Genomic DNA, 14,477 nt, shown 5'->3' on the forward strand with positions numbered 1-14,477 from the left:
ATGTTGTGGTGACCCCCAAGTGGGTGTGGCCACCAATAAGAGGGAGTAGGACAGCTAGGGAAAAAGGAAAAAAATGGCGGACAGCATGGTTTGGTGACCCCCATGAAATGGTCATTCGACCCCAAATGGGATCCCGACCCACAGGTTGAGAACCACTGGACTAGACAGTCACTTATCTGAAATGCTATAGGTTCTCATGCTTGAGTAGGAGGCTGGACTAGAAGACCTCCAAGGTCCCTTCCAGCTCTATTCTATTCTATTCTATTCTATTCTATTCTATTCTATTCTATTCTATTCTATTCTATTCTATTCTATTCTATTCTATTCCATTCCATTCCATATAAATAATAAATAATAGAAGTGCAGGAGGAGTAAAGTCCTTAGAAGAAAACATTACAAGACAGATAAATTTTCCTGCAGAAAGAATGGAAAGTTGACATAGCGGAAGAAGTTGTAAAAATTGCTTGGAACAGTGGAAAAAATACATCATTTTTTTTCTTATTTATTTTGCTCTTCTCTCTTCTATTCTGATTTTTCATGCTTTTCTATGAACTTGGAATTTCACTTTTTTTCCTCCCTATTCTCAAACTGCCCTCAGAATCAACTTTGTTTTCTGTACTTCTCAAAATCCACCTCTGTTCTGAATTCTTCATTGCTGAAAAGGTCTGCAGACTGCTGAAAATGACCAATTCCTTTCATTGTTATCAATACTTTTGGAGGTGTCCAAAGAGACAGAATTTCCGAATCAGGAAAATAATACTTCTAATTTAATTTGTGACAGTCTGGGCGCCACAGCATGGGAAGGATTAGGGCAAATGGCACAGATTTAAGGAAGGTCAGTAGGGATGATCAGAAACGAGAAACTTTGTGGAACATTGTTTGAGGACATGTTTACTTTGAGAAGACTGAATAGCAATGTGAATTTTTAAAAAAGGAAGAAACTTTGAATCAACCAGACTTCATCTGGGTATTCTTGGCAACAATGCAAAGGTGAGTTTCTACTACTTCTTCCAGCAGTTTTTGTCTTCTTGTTTTGGCCTACTACAGTCCTAAGATTTCCTAGTGGCCTCCCCTCCAATCTGGCTTAGCTGCCAAGATCAACCAAGATTGGCTAGGTGCTGCCAACTTCCTGTGACCTGGCAGAACTGAAGAAGCTTCTTGGATGAGAAGCGAAACTTCTTCAAGGAAAAACTAAGTCCATGGACCTTCTGAAAAAAAGCACTTTTGGGGATAGTCACAAGGCTTGTGTTTTTGTTTTGTTTTTTAACCTTGGAGAAAGTGTGGTTGAACAGGAAAACACCATGTTTGCAGCCAGTCCTAGATTAAAGGATTTTTTTTCCCCAATCCAAGGCCAAGAAAAACCTTTTGGAAAAAAAAGCTATTACAGGGCTGAGCCATAATGCTGGCTTGGATGGGAGAACAGCTTCAGACCCCTCAAAAACGTGAATCAAAATCAAGCTTAGCTTACTAACAGAGAGGTTCTGACTCCTGCAACTCAGATCTAATTTTCCTGATCATAAAATCTCAGTTCAATTCAAGAAAGACTGTACTTTGTCCTCATGCAAGGCCAGGTGGTGAGTAGCCAGCATCCGGATGCCTAAACGGGATGTGAGGGTCTTGTCCAGAAAGGAACGGATCACCTTCTCGTCCTGGAAAGAAACAGGAGAGCTTCTGAGATTCAAAGCAACTGAAAAACCTTTCCTCCCACTCAACCTTCCTCAAATGTTCTTCCCCTTGAGGGGCATTTGCTGTTAAACAAATTGCGCAAGTGGGATTGAAATGTTTTTCCCTCCAAGAGCTGCCTGCATTATATCATCCATTTCCCCAAAATTAACTCGGTGGTTCAGATGATTATAGCGACAGGAGTGAAATCGGAAAGGTTTTGTAGCACGGAGCAGGCTTGGATAAATAGTCTCTCCTCACAAACTTATTCTCTAATCAGCGCTTCTCAACGTTAGCAGCTTGACAAAGATGGACTTCAAACTCCCAGAATTCCCTAGCCAGAATGGCTGGCTTGGGGAATTCTGGGAGTTGAAGTCCACCCTTTGTCAAGGTTGAGAAACATTGCTCTAACTCAGGGGTCTTCAAACTTGGCCTTTTTATGACTTGTGGACTTCACCTCCCAGAATTTCTCAGCCAGCATGCCTGGCTGAGGAATTCTGGGAGTTGAAGTCCACAAGTCTTAAAAGGGCCAAGTTTGAAGACCCCTGGTCTAACTTTTCTAAACTCCTATCAGGCATCATCTACATATGAAGGGGCTTTCAAGCCCAATTCTTATGGAAGTTTTATTGAGAAGAAAATCCAGTTTATTGGATAGACTTCCAAGAATCCCATCAATTCAACTATTTCCCACTTGAAGTAAACACACCCGTTTTCATGAGGAGGAAGATTTTGGGGATTTCTTTCAAACATCCTTCTGAGAAGAAGGGTCTTTTCATTGGTAATGGAGAAGCTACCTCTTGACTTCACAATCTCCTGACATTTTGACAGCCTTATCTCCATCCCTCTCAAAATAAGGCCTTCAACCACGGACTTCTTTGGCTGTTGCCCAACAGCTTCACCAACTTGGACAAACATCCTCCCAGTTACCTGGATGTGTTTGCGACATTCCCTCAAGCCCTCCGCCAGCAGTGTGACGATGTCCTTGTGGTCATCCAGAAGCTGTCGGACCAGTTTGCAGTACTGGGCCTCTGATTCTTGGTCTTTGATCTTTTAACACAGAAGAAGAGATGGAGGGAAAGCATTCAGTGAGGGAACTGGGGCTACTGAACAACATAGTCTAAAACGGGGGGGGACTTGTTTAATTTGTCAGGGTCTTAAGCCAACAATACAATTCAATTTAACCAATGTCATTTATTTTATTTATTAAATTTATTGGCTGCCGATACCACTATCAAGTGGTTCTGGGCGGCTATTTTTTAATCTATTTTGAAATATATATGCTGTTTCTTCTCATGGATATAAGACAGGATTCCCCAGAGTGGACAATATTGACCCCAAAGAGCCAATACCATTATTATTGGGAAAGTAGTTATTATTAACTACTATTATTAGTACTATTAATTACAGTAGACAGACACAATTTTATTTTAGTCACGGAGCAATAAAAATACAATCAATAAAATGAACAACACAAAACTATCCCCTACTAACAAAAAAAAAAACCCCACAAACTATTAGCGACCATCTGTGGGCAAAGCTTTATACATCATGTAGCAAAATTTGGCTACTTTTAGAGAAATAAATTTGCCTTGATTATTTTACACCATGATGTAAAAAAGATGTTGAGACTCTAGAAAGAGTACAGAGAAGAGCAACAAAGATGATTAGGGGACTGGAGGCTAAAACATATAAGGAATGACTGCTGGAATTAGGTATGTCTAGTTTAATGAAGAGAAGGACGAGGGGGGACACGATAGAAGTCTTCCAATATCTCAGGGGCTACCACAAAGAAGAAGGAGTCAAGCTATTCTCCAAAGCGCCTGAAGGCAGAACAAGAAGCAACGGATGGAAACTAATCAAGGAGAAAAGTAACCTAGAACTAAGGATAAACTTCCTGACAGTTAGAACAATTAACCAGTGCAACAACCTGGTTAATTAAGCTGTGAATTCTCCAACATTGGAAGTTTTTAAGAAGAAACTGGACAGCCATTTGTCCGAAATGGTATAGAGTTTCCTACTTGAGCAGAGGGTTGGACTAGATGATCTCCAAGGTCCCTTCCAACTTTATTATTATTATTATTATTATTATTGATCATTGCACAGTCAGCCAGATGTTCAGACTGGATTTGGCATTTTGTCTACCTATCGAGTCCTTACCCAGGACCTGGGATATTATTATTATTATTATTATTATTATTATTATTATTATTTTCACAGACAGTGCAGATAAAAATGATTAAAGTTCCCTAGAAATTTAAATAAAAGAGGTATAATCAACTTGTGGCGAACATCTCTATAGAACTGGCAATACAGAAGAATGTGAGTTGTTAATTAAAGTAATAATTATTAAATTAATTTCATATAATAAATGTTGTGGGGAGTCAATGAACAATCTGAAACTTCATGAAAGGGTAGATGAGCTGGAGAATGTATATGCACTTCACAATGGCAAAAATAAACATTTTTGTTTCCAACGATACTTACTGGAGGAAATTCACTCAGTTTCTGGAAGGCTCGGATGTAAAGCTCGTGCTGAAAATAGAAAAGAGGGCAGGAATGAGTGACGCAGAAGGGCCATCAACAAAATCATGCAATGTGCGCTCTCAAAATTCCCAGTCTCCCATTAGATTTTGAGAAAGAACTGAAGTGGGTTAAACGCAAGGGGAGAGAGACCCATGGTGAGATGTACAGGGGCTTTTCTTGAGAGCTCGGAGCAGCTCACAAAATGGCGTTCGGGGACATCTAATGGCCTACACTGAAGGGCTGCTGTAAAAACAGTAGTCACTGGTGTTATAATGCTGCCTCTGAGGGAAAATGAAATCTTGAGGCCACGTCAACCAGCACAGGGGTCCTCAACCTTGGCAACTTTAAGACTTGTGGACTTCAACTCCCAGAATTCCAGGAGTTGGAAGTCCACAAGTCTAAAGGTTGCCAAGGTTGAGGAGCCCTGAACTAGCAAGTTAAAAATGTGCAAGTGACCAGGCAAACAGTTTAGTTTTCTAGCCATTGTTGAATGGAAGCAGAATCCAGTACAGCACACTGAAGAAAAATGATATTCAAGGGAAGACTCTGGCCATCAAATCCCTTTGGGGAAAGCAATAGAACCAGTTATTTGATCAGTTATTCCTATCATTTTTTTACTATTATTATTACCACTATTTTTGTTCCCACAAAACCTCACCCTCCAAGAAAGAGTAAGCTAGGCTGTAAACCAGGGGTCCTCAAACCTGACCACTTTAAGACTTGTGGACTTCAACTCCCAGAATTCCCCAGCCAGCATGGCTGGCTGGGGAATTCTGGGAGTTGAAGTCCACAAGTCTTAAAGTGGTCAGGTTTGAAGACCCCTGCTGTAAGCCATTGATTTCTTAAGTTCCCTGTATGGGTAGTCCTCAGCTTACAACCTTAATTGGGATCAGAATCTCCCCTACTAGGCAAGGCCGTTGTTAAGTGAGTCACACCTGATTTTCCAACCTTTCCTATACCACGATCGTTAAATGAATCACTGCAGTTGATCAACTGAATCCTGAGGTCACTAAGCGAATCTGGCTTCCCCCATGGACTTCGCTTATTCGGAAGCTGGCTGGGAAAGCGGCAGGTGTGCTCCCGTGACCCTGGGACACGGCAACCGTCGGAAACGCATGCCGGTTGCCAAGGACCTGGGTTCTGATTGCGTGGCCATGGGGATGCTGCAATGGTCGTAAGACACTTTTTTCACTGCTGTTGTAACTCCAAAAGGATAGCTAAACGAACGGAAGTTTTTAAAGTGACTGGACAGCCATTTGTCCAAAATGGTATAGGGTTTCCTGCCTGAGCAGGGGCTTGGACTAGATGACCTCCAAGGTCCCTTCCAACATTATTATTATTATCGATCATCGCACAGTCAGCCAGATGTTCAGACTGGATTTGGCATTTTGTCTACCTATCGAGTCCTTACCCAGGACCTGGGATAGGCAGATGTGGATGTTTGATGGTATTACAGATATCGTCGCAGGATGGAAGCAGTTCCTAATAAGGCCGTCTTTTGCAATTGACTAATAGCGAATTTGTCAATGCCAATGGTGTTCAAGTGGTGCTCCAGTTGTTTTGGGATTGCACCCAAGGAGCCTATGACTATTGGTACTACCCTTGCTTGCTTTTGCCACAGTCTTTCTATTTCTATTTGTAGGTCTTTCTATTTTGTTATCTTCTCCAGTTCTTTCTCGTCTATTCTGCTGTCTCCAGGCACTGCCACGTCCACTATCCAGACTTTTTTGTCTTTCTTATCGACAATTGTTAAGTATTATTATTATTGTTATTATTATTATTATTATTATTATTATTATTATTATTATTATTATTATTAAGTCAAGGACTATCTGTAACCCAGTGAGTGAGTCGACTCTTCTTCCTGTTAGCGAAAAGCCCCGTCTGTCTTCATTGTAAAGGCAGAGAGAATGTAGCATCTGCTTCCCAAACTTCAGCCCTTGCCATGGAAGCAACATCCAAGGAATATCTTCCCTGCTGAAATAATCCTCAGTTCCGACTCTCATCGGAACCGAGATTTGGGAATAAAGACAAAATTGTCACTAAAACAGAGGTCAAAGGTCTCCAAACCTGTCTGCGTAACTGTGCACGGGCAAAAAATTTTTTCTCTTTGATTCTGCATTACAGATAGCCCTTGACTTGCAGCCATTCATTTAGTGACCATTCAGAGATAGGACTGGTCCTGGCACTTTGCACCATCCCCCAATCACATGACCAGAATTAGGGTGCTTTTGGCAACCAGCCCGTATTTATGATGGCTATAGTGTCCCAGGGTCATGTGATCGCCATTGGCGACCTTCCCAGCCAGCTTCTGACCAGCAAAATCAATGGGAGAAGCTGGATTTGTTTAAGGACCATGTGATTCCCTTAACAACGGCACTTAATCGGGGCAATAAAGGCCGTAAAATCGGATATAACTCGCTTAACTGAGCCTTGGTGGCGCAGTGGCTAGAATGCAGTACTGCAGGCTACTTCTGCTGACTGCCGGCTGCCAGCAGTTCGATTCTGACTGGCTCAAGGTTGACTCAGCCTTCCATCCTTCCGAGGTCGGTAAAATGAGGACCCAGATTGTTGGGAGCAATATGTCGACTCTGTGAACTACGTAGAGAGGACTGTGAAGCGGTATCAAAGTCTAAGCGCTACTGCTACTGCTATTAACAACTGCTTTGTTTAACAATGGAAATTCTGGTCCCAACTGTAGCTGTAAATCGAGGACTACCAGCCCTGCGGCTCTGAGAAATAGTTGCTTGAAAAAGCAGGTAATGAGATCCTTGTTATATAATGTGAAGGAAGCAATTATGACACCGTTTTAAGGGTGGATTATCAGAACATCAACAGCCTTAAGGGCAGGGATGTCAAACTCAATTTCACTGAGGGCCGCATCAGCATTGTGGTTGCCCTGGGGGGGGGGCTGAGTGGGTGTGGCCAGAGTGGATGCAGCCTACTGGGTGGGCATGGATGGAGTGGGTGTGGCCTACTGGGTGGGCGTGGCCAGTTCTACATCATTCGCATCAAGGGTGCCTCTGGGGGGCCTGGGCATGAGTGGGACAGATCTGAGGGTCTCTGGCAGAAGGGGGGTGGGACCGGGGCAAGTGCCAAGGCATGGTCGACTGCAGCAAGTGCCAAGATGGCCACCACAAAATTGTACATTGATTCCCGGCTGGCTTGGGCCAAGGCAGCAGGGGCTGTTCCCTCACTGTTTCCAGGATGGCTTCGCGGGCCACATGAAACCACATGAAACCACATCCAGCCCCCGGGCCTTGTGTTTGACATGTCTGCTTAAGGGCCTCATCCGTTTCCCTGTTTTAGATCCAACGCCAGTTATGGGTCATCTCTTTCTGATGCTTCCCCGCAGACCTTGGTGCGCCTACCACATGGAGGATGGTGGGGTTGCAGCCAATGATGAAGGGAAGGCTTCGAAACCCTTTGATGCGGTGAGCAATACGGACTGGCAGCTCATGGTGCAGGTAACGGGCGCTTTTCTGTAGCAAAACATAAAAGGGAGATTGTAGATCAGCAGTCTCCAACCTTTCTGGCTGGGTGGACCGGCGGCGGCAGCGGCGGTGGCGGGGGGGGGGGGAAGAGGGGTTGGTTTCATGCATGTGCACTGCTTTCGCCAATGCAGCTTCGCGTGCACTCACCCAGCATTTCCACAGCCCAGTTCCGAATGGGCTGCAGCCCGAGGAAAATGGAAAAAGGAATATTAGATATGTTTCTCATCTTGAGTTACTTATAAATTGATAAAGGCAGGATAAAAATAGAATGGAAAAGAAAGAAGAAGGAGGGAAGAAAGAAAGAGAGAGAGAGAGAAGGTGGGAGGAATAAAAAAGGGAGGGAGGGAGAGAGGGAGGGAGGGAGGGAGGGAGAGAGAGAGAGAGAGAGAGAGAGAGAGAGAGAGAGAGAGAGAGAGATTGGAATTTCCTATTATAAATTTAGAAGTCCACAAGTCATAAAAGGGCCAAGTTTGAAGACCCCTGCAGTATAGGTTTAAACCAGAAGTGTCCAACCTTGGCTACTTTAAGACTTGTGGACTTCAACTCCCAGGATTCCCCATGCTGGCTGGGGAATTCTGGGAATTGAGTTCCACAGGTCTTAAAGTTGCCAAGCTTGGACACCTCTGGTTTAAATCATCTCGGAATATCTTTTGGGGGAAATTATTTATGCTTGATGGGACAAATAGCTCTAAACCTAAGAAATAGAACAACAAATTAAGCTTGCCGTAAGGGAGGGAATTTTGAAGCAGGGGCTGCTTCTTTATCAACAGATTTTCCATGTGCTAGATTGTGTCACCTGAAAAAGAGAACGTTTCTGTTCTAGATCAGGGGTAGGCAACCTTGGCTCTTTTATGACTCGTGGACTTCAACTCCCAGAATTCCTCAGCCAGCATAGTTGAAGTCCACGAGTCATAAAAGAGCCAAGGTTGCCTACCCGTTCTAGATATATAACAGAATCATATGATGCAGCTTTACTAGGTCACACCTATGAGGTATACATTCTTGGATACCGTCTCCCAAAAGAGACTTCCTGCACTTAAAGAGTTAGCATACAAACCAAGATTTCTCAATATGTACAACAGCTCCTGAAGCAGCTATAAATCCCATAATTCCAAATGGGTGGGAAAGGATGAAAAACAGATCTAGATAATTGGCAAGTAACAACATGGAGGTAATCTCATACCTACCAAAAGGTGGCTGCCATCTTGAGAACGTCCAGAATACAACATGGTGGTGGGTGTCAACCTCACAGAGGGCTGCAAAGAGAACAGAAAGCATGTTGACAAAATCTCTAGAGGCCCCCAGGAAGGCAATAAGCACAGCATCAAGGGTCCCATGACAAAAAAAAAATGCATTATACCCTGCCCTGTAGTACAGGGGTCTCCAAACATGGCCTCTTTAAGACTTGTGGACTTCAACTCCCAGAATTCCTAGCCAGCATGGCTTGCTGAGGAATTCTGGGTATTGAAGTCCACAAGTCTTAAAAGTTGCCAGGTTTGGAGACCCCTGCTGTAGTTTAAAGCTTTTTCTCAAATTCACGATGCCCTCAAAAAGTTTTGAGGGTGACCCTCTTCTGAGCATGCAGAATTAGAAATCAAATTCATTCCGTGATGGTACGTCAAGATGGATTCTTGATTGGGAATTGCCCAGAGCTGGCTGAAAGATGGACGGCTATATAAATGTTTTAAGTAAATAATAAAGTTTCCCAGACACAAACTAAACCTGAGCCAGTTATAATGGCCATCAACTCCCTTGCTCATTTACAACCCATTTTTATCACCCATCCATAAATTGCCCCAGCACCTGATGTGGAGAACCACAGAGATAGAGGACCTTGGAGAAACTATGCAGGGATGAGGTTTACAAAAGCATGCTTCAAGCTCAGGAAACAGGGAAAATGTGAATAAGGAGTCCACTCGGATTCACTACTAAAGCAATGTTTCTCAACCTTGGCAACTTTAAGATGTGTGGCCCCACAATGGATGACTGGCTGCAAAAGCTGATGAAGTTAGCAGATAGGGCTGAATTGACTACTTTAATCAAGGAAAAGAGTACACCTAACTTTATATTTTACTTGGAAACCACTTTTGGACTTTGTTTTTGAGGTGGAAAAAAACCTGAAACTTTGATTTTGGGTTTTACTGATTAGACATATTTGTTGCTATAGAAATGGCTAGTACAATGGTGGCGAACCTATGGCACGGGTGCCAGAGGTGGCACTCAGAGCCCACTCTGTGGGCACGCACGCCGTTGCCCAGTCCTAGGCCTTCAGCTGGGTTTTATAAAACCTTTTCGCTTTAGGCCTCCGCCACCATGTGCAAAAAAAAAAAAAAGGTTCAATCAATCAGTCAATTTCAACTTCTTGCGGGAAAAAAAAAGATCTCGCAAAGTTGGAATTGATTGATTGAACTTTTTAGTCCCACCCAGTCTGCCATTACCACTGTAGCCACGCCCACCCAATGGGCCATGCCCATCCAATGGGCCACAACCAGCCAATGGGCCATGCCCACCCGGCACTCGATGATGCATAACTGGGCACTCAGTCTCCAAAAGGTTCGCCATCACTGGGCTAGTATTTATCACTATGTAAAAGTCAAAAGTCGAGGCCGTATGTTATTACTTTATTCTTCTGCACTATAAAAGGAGTCAGTGTTTTTTTTCTTCCCCCTTTTACCCTATGTTTTTCCTCTTTCCTTTTTCCTCCCCCACTCTCCCATTATTTTCATTTTTCTTTGTATTTCATATTTTGATAAACAAATATAATCTGTAATAACGAGAAAGTGGTTGCCGGTTGTTGATTGCGTGTGAGTTGGGGCATTCTGGGAGTTGAAGTGCTCCCCTCTTCAAGTTGCCACGGTCGAGAAGCGCTGTGCTGTGCTGGGGGAATCGTTTCAGCTGGGAGCGAGCAAAATAGGAGCCCAAAGACTTGCTGTCTGCGGCATTCAAAGCTTATTGGCCGTCTGCCAAGGAAATGAAGTCTAAGTCTAACTCCACCCAACCTCCTTGCCATGAACACCGAAAGGGCATTAACTATGCCAAACCCAACAGATCAGTGGCCAACTAGGTCAGGCACCCTCCAGGAATGTAACATGCCTGCTCCAACCTGTCGTTTTATTTTAATCCTGGGATAACCATGTTCCTGCTGTCAGGGTGCCCGAGCTAGTTCTGCTCCAGTCTCAAGGCAGAGGTTTTATTGAAAGGCGCTGGAGAAACAGGAATGGCTGCCCCTTCGCCTATGCTTTATTGCAAGGGTCTTCAAACTTGGCCCTTTTACGACTTGTGGACTTCAACTCCCAGAATTCCTCAGCCAGCGTACTTGGCTGAGGAATTTTGGATGTTGAAGTCCACAAGTCGTAAAAGGGCCAAGTTTGAAGACCCCTGCTTTATTGGGTTTCGTCTGAGCTATGAATAGGGACTCGGTTGCCACATCTATTCTCAGTCACCTTTTGAAGGACTTTAATGCCCATTCACCTGCAGGCCACACCCTCCACATATCTTGAAGGGAGATTTTGCAAGATTTTGTCCCTGTTGAACAATGCCTCTGTCCTTGCGATAGTGGCCAAGTGGAGGATATTCTACGTTATGGCCTTCACTGACCCGTTCGCAATGACATCAGGGCCAAATCATTAATGGCCGATGAATTCAAGGGTTCTGACTAACTTCTTGCATAGGGGTGGGCAATTATGACAACTTCATGACCTGTGGACTTCAATTCCCAGAATTCCAGAGTCAGCCATACATGGCTGGCTCAGGAATTCTGGAAAGGGAAGTCCACAGGTTGTAAAGTTGCCATAGTTACCCATCCCTGTTCTTGCAGATGTGTTTCCAGCTATCAGCTAGCAATTACTGCCTTGGTTCTGCTGTCACTTAAACTTAGGAAGAAATACTTAAGTCCTTAATTGTAGCTGGGCTTTATTTGGTTGCAACCTTTTTACATCTAATACAGGTAATCCTCAACCTATGACCGGTTGTTTAGCGACCATTTGAAATTATGACAGACCACCTTATAACCTGGTTCTGAAATTCCAATGGCTGCCCCTCCCTCTGCGGTTACAGGACTGCGTTTCGGGTGCTCGGCAACCACCCCACATTTATGCATTTCCAGTGTCCTGCAGTCACATGATTGCGACTTATGTTTTTTTGTCCCCCCCCCCCAAAAGCGTTTACTTCCAGTTTTGGGCAAAAACAGCCCATAGTGAACAATGGGTTCACTTAACAAATGCAGCAAAAAAAAAAAAGGTTGCAAAAATGCATCCACTCACGTGGTGACCCAGCTTATGACTGACAAGCCCAAACAGGCAGGCTCCATTATAGCAATAGTACTTAGACTTATCTACCTCTCCACTGTGCTTTACAGCCCTCTCTAAGTGGTTTACAGAGTCTGCCTATGCGCTGCCCCCAACAATCTGGGTCTTCATTTTACTGACCTCAGAAGGATGGAAGGCTGAGTCAACCTCGAGCCGGTGAGAATCGAACTGCTGGCAGCCGGCAGTCAGCAGAAGTAGCCTGCAGTACTGCATTCTAACCACTGAGCCACCATGGCTCTTACGATTATGATCGTTAAGTCGAGGATTACCTGAATGTCTATCACTCTCTCTTATAATTTCATTGTTTCATTGTTATTTTGCTGTATGATATGGCATTCTTGTGTTCTGACCTGGGGTCAAAACAATAAATTCAACTTTATTGATTTCCACTCACCTTTTCAGCGGCTGCATCAATGGCAGATTGATTGTAGAAAGAGGTAACTGTCTTAGATCGCTCCCTGGCCAGTTCGTGGTGCTGATCGATAGCCGAAGAGGACCCATATCGGAGTCCAGGGAGAAGAAAAGGGAGCACACAAGGGGCCTGGTTCCCTGCTGCTCCCAGTTCTATCCTCAGCAGTGTTTTCCACATAATTCTCTTTACCAAAGGTGCCTGAAGAGAGAAAAAATGTGCCACCCCACTTCAGAAGTCCTTCTTGTACCAGTTTGACCAAGATCCAGAGTCCTGGCTATCTGTTTTAGTCGCCATGATGTAAAAAAGATGTTGAGAAGTGCAGAGAAGAGCAGCAAATATGATTAGGAGACTGGAGGCTAAAACTTATCAAGAACGGTTGCTGGAATGGGGTACGTCTAGTTTAATGAAGAGAAGGACAAGGGGGGACATGATAGCAGTGTTCCAGTATCTCAGGGGCTGCCACAAAGAAGAGGGAGTCAAGCTGTTCTCCAAAGCGCCTGAAGGCAGGACAAGAAGCAATGGATGGAAACTAATCAAAGAGAGAAGCAACATAGAACTAAGGAGCAATTTCTTGACTGTTAGAACAATTAATCAGTGGAACAAACTGCCTCCAGAAGCGGTGAATGCTCCAACACTGGAAGTTTTTAAGAAGAGACTGGACAGTCATTTGTCTGAAATGGTACAGGGTTTCCAAACAGGGGGTTGGACTAGACAACCTCCAAGGTCCATTCCAACTCTGTTTGCTCTATTCTACTCTACTCTACTCTACTCTACTCTACTCTACTCTACTCTACATTACTCTACTCTGTTCTGCTGTTCTGGGGACAATCAAACCCGTTTCAACTATGAAGGCCATGACTGCTATCTACTGTTTTGACCCCCTTCCTCACCAACATGTCACTGTTCAGCCTTATGGAATACATTGCACTCCCCGTGCAAAGATGGCTCCCTCCTTGTTAAAATTTAGAAGAGAAATGATGACAATCCTTTTGGATTGTGGTTGATATTTCTCTCCTAAATGGTAATGAGGAGAGAGCCATCTTTACAGGGGGAGCAATGTATTCCATAAGGCTGGGCAGTGATAAGTTGGCATCAAAACAGGCAAAACACCAGCCACGGGTTTCAAATCTTCACCTGTTGGGAATAAATCAACAACAAGCAGGGTTTTCTTTGATTATGCCTATTGTTTTAATGGTCTTATGATTGTTTTACCTGCGCAAGCTGCCCAGAATTATTTAACCATGCTGGCAGAGGAGTGGTGCAAATAAGAAACAAAGCAGAAGCAGTCATGAACCACAGAATATTTCTGTGCCATTGCGAACATTTACTTTCTTTTACTGAATCTTTAGCCTGACCGAAAAATTGTGATCTAAACACAAGGGCATCCCAGAGGGCAAATTAAAGGAGTGGTTTAAACGAAGAACAAACAGAATAATCTGTATAGGGCAGCATAAGTAAACACAGCTTGGTAAACAAACATCAGACTTAATGATATACAGAATATATCCTTGAGGATGCTCTTCTGAACATTTGTCATGGGGGGGGGGAGAAATCAGAGTATAGGTAGTCCTCGACTTACGACCACAATTGAGCTCAAAGTTTCTATTGCTAAGCAAGACAGTTGTTAAGTGAGTTTTGCCCCATTTTACAATCGTTCTTGCCACAGTTGTTAAGTGAATCACTGCAGCTATTAAGTTAATATGGCTTCCCCATTGACTTTGTCTGTCAGATAGTTGCAAAAGATGATCACATGATCTCCGGATACTGCAACCGTCATAAATACGAACCTGTTTGCCAAGTGTCCCAATTTTGATCACGTGACCATGGGGGAATGCTGCAATGGTCGTAAGAGTGTAAAATGGTCATCAGACACTTTTTCAGCACTCTTGTAACTTTGAATGGTCACTAAACGAATGATTGTATGTCAAGGACTACCTGTAGTTTGTTTCCATTTTTTTATTTTTTTTAAAAAAATAGTAGTTCCCTTGAAATGTAAGCCTATATTTCCAACTCAGAGCGTTACGTTAGGAACAGCTTCTGAGTAGCTGGATAATAGTAAACATCTCACGAGTAAAAATT

The 14,477-nt window shown here is 43.6% G+C and overlaps 1 protein-coding gene across 3 annotated transcripts in view; it reads right to left on the reverse strand.

The window, feature by feature from the left end:
* Positions 1-14,477, reverse strand: part of BCKDK (branched chain keto acid dehydrogenase kinase) — a 46,858-nt gene that overhangs the window by 15,443 nt on the left and 16,938 nt on the right. For all 3 annotated transcript variants that reach the window (XM_039330376.1, XM_039330378.1, XM_039330377.1), the window contains 6 exons: positions 12,381-12,596; positions 8,867-8,935; positions 7,557-7,667; positions 4,147-4,194; positions 2,590-2,709; positions 1,551-1,649 (listed from right to left, as the gene is read on the reverse strand). In XM_039330376.1, the coding sequence (XP_039186310.1) occupies positions 1,551-1,649; positions 2,590-2,709; positions 4,147-4,194; positions 7,557-7,667; positions 8,867-8,935; positions 12,381-12,575 (642 nt within the window). In that variant the 5' untranslated portion in view covers positions 12,576-12,596. The remainder of the gene's footprint in view (positions 1-1,550; positions 1,650-2,589; positions 2,710-4,146; positions 4,195-7,556; positions 7,668-8,866; positions 8,936-12,380; positions 12,597-14,477) is intronic.

This window comes from Crotalus tigris, unplaced genomic scaffold (genome assembly GCF_016545835.1).
Source record: "Crotalus tigris isolate CLP2741 ecotype Arizona unplaced genomic scaffold, ASM1654583v1 scf7180000024427.8105951120:4207309, whole genome shotgun sequence".
NCBI classification, from domain to species: Eukaryota; Metazoa; Chordata; class Lepidosauria; order Squamata; family Viperidae; genus Crotalus; species Crotalus tigris.